Here is a 6,000-nt window from a genome sequence, read left to right on the forward strand (position 1 = left end):
TAACAATAATAATAATAATAATAATAATAATAATAATAATAATAATAATAATAATAATAATAATAGTAGAAGTAGTATTAGTAGTAACAATAATAATAATAATAATAATAATAATAATAATAATAATAATAATAATAATAATAATAATAATAGTAACAATAATAATAACAGTAGTAGAAGTAGTATTAGTAGTAACAATAATAATAATAATAATGATAATGATAATGATAATGATAATGATAATGATAATGATAATAATGATTATTCTAATAATAATAAGAATGATGATGATGATGATGATAAAAGACATTTAGTTACACATTAATTATGCACTAATTGAAATGCAAAGGAAGAAAAAGAAAGATATAAAAGAAAGGAAAGAAAGAAAAGAAAGAAAAAAAAATAAAAAAAAAGAACCAAAGGAAAGGAAAACAAGAGTTGGATGGAACTACGAGAAGGAGATGGAAGAGAGACCAAGAGCCAGAAAGTGGATTGGGAAAGCAGTGATTAGGGAAGGTTTGTGTACAGGTACCTATACCAAGTGTAAGTGGACTATGTCATGATTCATCTGATACGCATGAGATTCTTTATAGTATATATGTATGTATTTTTATATCTGAAAAGTAGTTTTAAAGCATAGTTCATAAAAGAGGTTTTAAAGCATAGTTTCATATCTGCCAAGAAATGCGGAGGTGAAACCCTAGGTCAAGATACTACCCAGATCCTTTGAGCTCAAGAGCAAGAGAAGGGAGAGATGTTGTGATAGGTCAATAAACTACCCGGTGAGGTGATATAAACAAGAGATTTTAACATGCTACAAAAGATGTTTTTATGCATGCATGAGAAAAAGAATGAAAATTTAAGTATATGTATTTTTGTACTAAGTGTGATTATGTCATGTTCCATCTTACTGAGCTAATTCCCTTTAGCTCACCCCACTATAGTTTTATGTCTCATAGCCTTAAGTGTGGCTTAGTGCAGAGGAAATGTCAATTGAAGAGAACTGAATAAATGTATTTTTGGAGAATTAACTGTAATTTATTGTAATTTATGAATAGGCTACATTATACGTATTATTGAGGTTTTGGCAGATTTTGATATGTAGCATGTTGTACAAATGATAAACGGGTCAACATGTATATTTGATTAAATCGATCAGAGTGTGCAGAGGGAGCGCGGTGGGTCCCATGAATAGTAAGGTGAATAATAGAGGTGGGCCCATGATTGATTGAACAAAGTTTTGAGGATTTTTTTATTATTTTTATTCATATCAAAACAAAGATAGATTAACTAAGTCGAGGACTATTACATATCATATTGGACTGATATTGTTTCTTCAGTAAGACCTCTTTTGCTAGAGTTTTTAAGTCCCCTGTGTACTTAGCATTAAGTATTAAACAAAAGTTTGGGTAAGTAGGATGATTATCTAGTTCTATACAGACTAATATTGAGGATTTTAAGTTGATCGACCGTTTTTATGCCATTATTTAATGGTCGCCCGCGAGGGCCTACACCCATATCTTACCCAGATTTGGGGGCATTACAGTATCAAAGGTAGTCATGGAGACAATAGGCCACAATTTTATCAAATTTTGTTGTGTATGTGATTATTGAATGATTCTCTTAATTAAAAAAAAAAAAAAAAAAAAAAAAAAAAAAAAAAAAACAGAAAACAAAACCAAAAAGCAAAACAAAAGACAAAAACAAAAAAGAAAAAAAAAAAAAAAAAACAACCACTGATGAGACCATTGTTGGTGTATGATGTCTTGTATTCCATCGCAGTTTAATCCAGGGAGTACTGATGCAGCACCTAGACAGGCAGGACGACGGTCCTGCTAGCCGGTTAGCGGGCCGTGGGGGTTGCAAGGGGGCAGGAGGTCTCCCTGCATAGCAGGGGTGTAGGGGGCGCAGCCCCCCGCTCGAATTTTTTATTTGATGGCAATTGTGTACTTTCCGGATTAGGGTTTTTTTCGCTACATATTTGTAGCGAGGGTTTCTTTTTCTGTAATGCAAGCAATACTGAGAGGTGTGAGGATGAGCATTGTAACCCTATTCTCCATTGATAGTGAAGTAGGATCTTATCTCACCAGGGATGTAGGCAACTTTGCCAAACCTCGTAAAAATCCGTAAGCATTGTTTGTTTTGTTTTTCCATTATCTTCTGCATTGTTTTAGGGTTGCGTTTTTCCAACCATGGCCAAAACCATGGTTGCCTGCTTAATACACCCTCACTGCATACCTCCTCCCTCACTGCATACCTCCTCCCTTGTTCATGGGTTTTCCGGCCGTACGTGTACACACGCTATATTCATACTCCATAGTCAACTGATCTCATCCTTGCTGATCAGCCCCATAGGAGCAGTCCCCCTAAACTCAGCCCAAAACCATGTCTGTTTTCTGTCGATCACGGTTTGGGGTCCAGATTTTGTTCTTCTATTAATCTTTTATTAATTGAAAGCCCATCTAATTTCTGGGTTTTGGGTACTTTCTGTATTATTGTTTCGTTCCCATGTTATCAAATGGCCATAAAACCTCGAGACTTTTTAACTCGATTCAAGTGGAAGAAGACTTCAATAACTCCTCATAGATGCTTCCCTCTAAGAGTTCTGAAATGCTTGAAGGTGTTCAAACCACCTTAAGTCCATTGTTGATTTTTTTTTTTTTTTTGGTGTTAGATTTGATCTCTATCATCAAAATTACTACTACCATGCTTCTATATTCCCATCTCCTATCTGCAGTACAGAGTGAATATTACGAATTAATCATGCATCTAATCCTACAAAAAAAATTAGAGAATAAGAGGATTCTGAGTGATGCATGGAATTCCCTCCTTAGATCCCTCGCCGCCCTTGTGGCCCGTGTGACCTTGTCATCTGGAAGGAATCCTCAAATGGATTCTTCTCCTCCTTCTCGGCCTTGAACCTTATCCTCACTTGTGCCCCTTAAGGTTACCTAGCACCCTGTTTTCTGGTTCAAATATCACATTTCCAAGTATAGCTTCATTGTTTGGCATACTTTAACCCGGCCAATCCCTACCCACCCATGACCTCCATATCCAAATACAAATCACAGCCCCTCCCCTCTCTGTTGTTTCTACAAGAATGCCCTCGAAAACATCTCCCACATCTTCTTTGAATATCTGCCCCCCATGTGGATTTCGTACATGTTAACAATAGGTGTTGGCCTTCTCCTTTGAGAACCGGATCATTTGACAATGAGTAGAACTGGATCCTAAGTCACTTCAAAGGAAAGTCTTGCATTGACTCCTTTGAGAAGCTTGCTTTTGGTGCATTAATGTATCATATATAGAAAGAGCAGAACATCAAGCTTTGACAGGTAACTCTAGAACACAAGATCAGATCTTTGACTCCACCAAAGTCTCTTGCAAGTCTTGCCCAACTCATAGCGTCACCGCCATGTTGTATCAACTTGGGACTTATCTTTAGATCTTTGCCGGATGCCTAGATCTTCTCTTTGATTTGGGTTTTGTTTATTTCCCTAAGTTCTAGCTTTGTTTGTATTTTCTTCTTTCAAACACCCCCCCAACACACACACCAATGTTTTTCCCATATATTCCCTTGGCTGGATGTTCTTTGAACTTGTTGAATATACGCCAATTCACCCCAGAAAAAAAAAAAATTTTTATTTGACCGAACAAATCATATGAGGTCCATAATAACAAAATTAACATTCATCCATTACCATTATTTAAAATAACAGAAAAAAAAAAATACACAAACAAAATTCTCCAAAACTGAAGTAAAACTAGAATACAGATTTAAAATAACTACTCCTATCCAGTCTTCTTTTATTTTTTCTCCATGCACCACGTTAAATGTGCAGCTCTCCATCACTTGGTCTCCTTTTATTTCTCAAGTCCTCTATAAAAATCCTGAACTTTAAGTACACCACCGCAGCGTCCTTATTTTCCTTCAGGTTATTAAAACTGTAACAATCTGCTTTCTTATGTTCCTTATGTAGTAGTTGCACCTCCAAACCTTTTCAGCAAGAGACCCAAAAGACATATTAAGATAGACAAGATATAGGTGGATTACAATTTGTTGCTTTTCCATGGGCGTTACTGCAAGTGGAGGAACACCCACTCCCTGGAACTACTGATGTGATGTTAATCTGGTCCAGTACAATGTTGGTGCAACCCACACTGTCACCACACATTAATGTGATGGCATTTTTTGAAGTTGTAGACCCATGAAATCCTATGTATGTCACATCGCTCACTTCAACATCAGTAGCCTTCATTTTATTCATCAAACATCAAATGCAAAACAAAAACTCATCATTAGCAATTTTAACAGATAATTATAAACATAGAAAGGAATAAGAATATGCAATTCTGAGATAATAATATAAATTTCCACTATTCTAATATTAATCCCTTACATCTTGTGGTGAGTAAACGTTTTTGTCAATGTAATGTTGGTCGATGATGATGGGGTTTTTTACTTCTGTAAGTGTAATTTTCTCAAAAGAGATCTTCTTAGCATATCCAGATCCACCCTTGGAAATAACAGGAACAAGAGTTAGTAACAGCTATAATAAAATTAAGGAACTATTGCTTAAGCTTAGTCGCATATATGTTCTAATAAGATGTTCATTACCTTCCATGTCTTGATCCTTGCTCCATTCATGGTTCCATAGAAACTACAATCATTCACATGGACTTCTTCCACTGTTTGATGAGCTCCATATTTTCCTAAGCTTCCCACACTACAAGGATATAGAGTATTTCTTTTCTTTTTTAAGTAATATCAAGCATAACCAACCAATTAGGCTAATTAATAGATTGGTGATATTGGATAATCATGGTTCTCAAGAGTGGAAATAAAAATAAATGAAAAACCAGTAAATAATGAAAAATGTTATTGGCAATTAATGTTGTGTTTGTGTATAAAATGGGTTGTAATTAGTAGCCAATGTGGGATTATACTTTTAACACTCACCCTTATGTGTGATAATACTTATTACTGGCATGAAGATACGATGAAAACAAGCTTTAATATCATGTAAATTTTCCATCCCAAAAGTTCGAACTAGTAAATGGAGGGACACCCAGGTGTATCAAGGTCTACACGTAGGTTAAACTAATAGCTGACGTGGGACACAACTCCCAAAACACACACAAAACAGCTCCATCAATGGATTCTAGAAAATAGGCTTGGTTTTCCACCTTCAACTTTATAGGAACTGAAAGGTCATGAGCTTATGAGTTATGTCTTAACCTTATGCCATGGCCTGGTCCACAGTGAACCTTCGTAATGTTGATAAAAGAACTGCCAGTGTTAATGGCTACACAATCATCTCCTGTTGATTGGACAAATGAAATCAAATTAATTACCCAGTTCATACACATAATGGGTTTATGGAGGGCTATAATATTGGTGAGAAAATTAAAAATGTACCTGTTCCAATGTAAGAGTCATGGATCAGAACTTGGGTTGAGGCTGATATGTCGATACCATCAGTGTTTGGGCTGTCTTGTGGTGCAGTGATATTGAGATGAGAAATAGTTACCACATTGCAACCATTGATGGAGATATGATTTCTTGGGCTGTTCATATGCTTCAGTCCACTTAGTTGAAGACCATTGCAGTTATGGAAATTTACTGCCTGCATGTAAACTTATTATAAGATTTCAATATTATAAGTTTCACCTTCGTGTGTAACTTGGACTAGACTTTGGACCATGGTTCTAAAATTTCGATTGGGTCGGTTAGTATCAGTTGGATCAGATCAATCTTGGCTGTGACTGATCTCCTATCCTGACTTTTTCGATCTCAATACACAGGTATGATTCAAGGGTCAAAATATTAAAAAAATAAATAAATAAATAAATAACCAATTTTATCGAAATTGGGAAGGAAGACCTCAGTTCCATAATCTGTTTATAGGGCTCCTGTTGGTGCTTTTTTCATTTACTCTCTTTATTTGGATGATTATTTAATTCATGGATCGTCCTCTGCTGATGGCAATGCCGAAGGTG

General features: G+C 35.6%; 1 protein-coding gene across 1 annotated transcript; it reads right to left on the reverse strand.

Moving 5' to 3' along the window:
- Positions 1 to 3,663: 3,663 nt before the first annotated feature.
- LOC122078252 (probable polygalacturonase At3g15720) lies at positions 3,664 to 5,756 on the reverse strand. The gene is made up of 5 exons (XM_042644158.1): positions 5,420 to 5,756; positions 5,240 to 5,321; positions 4,619 to 4,727; positions 4,401 to 4,517; positions 3,664 to 4,253 (listed from the first exon to the last, which is right to left on the reverse strand). Exons 1-5 carry the CDS (start codon positions 5,631 to 5,633, stop codon positions 4,026 to 4,028), a joined length of 750 nt encoding a protein of 249 aa, XP_042500092.1. The 5' UTR covers positions 5,634 to 5,756; the 3' UTR covers positions 3,664 to 4,025.
- Between the last annotated feature and the right edge of the window lie 244 nt (positions 5,757 to 6,000).

Source organism: Macadamia integrifolia, chromosome 5, assembly GCF_013358625.1.
Source record: "Macadamia integrifolia cultivar HAES 741 chromosome 5, SCU_Mint_v3, whole genome shotgun sequence".
In the NCBI taxonomy this organism is placed as follows: Eukaryota; Viridiplantae; Streptophyta; class Magnoliopsida; order Proteales; family Proteaceae; genus Macadamia; species Macadamia integrifolia.

Bases quoted from the DNA above. Each gene is read 5' to 3' on its own strand.
- LOC122078252 (XM_042644158.1), bottom strand. From the start codon at position 5,633: ATGCAGGCAGTAAATTTCCATAACTGCAATGGTCTTCAACTAAGTGGA. The intron at 5,322-5,419 runs GTACATTTTTAA...TCCAATCAACAG, and splicing joins TGACTCTTACATTGGAACAG to GAGATGATTGTGTAGCCATT. The intron at 4,728-5,239 runs GTTAAGACATAA...ATATCCTTGTAG, and splicing joins GGACCAGGCCATGGCATAAG to TGTGGGAAGCTTAGGAAAAT.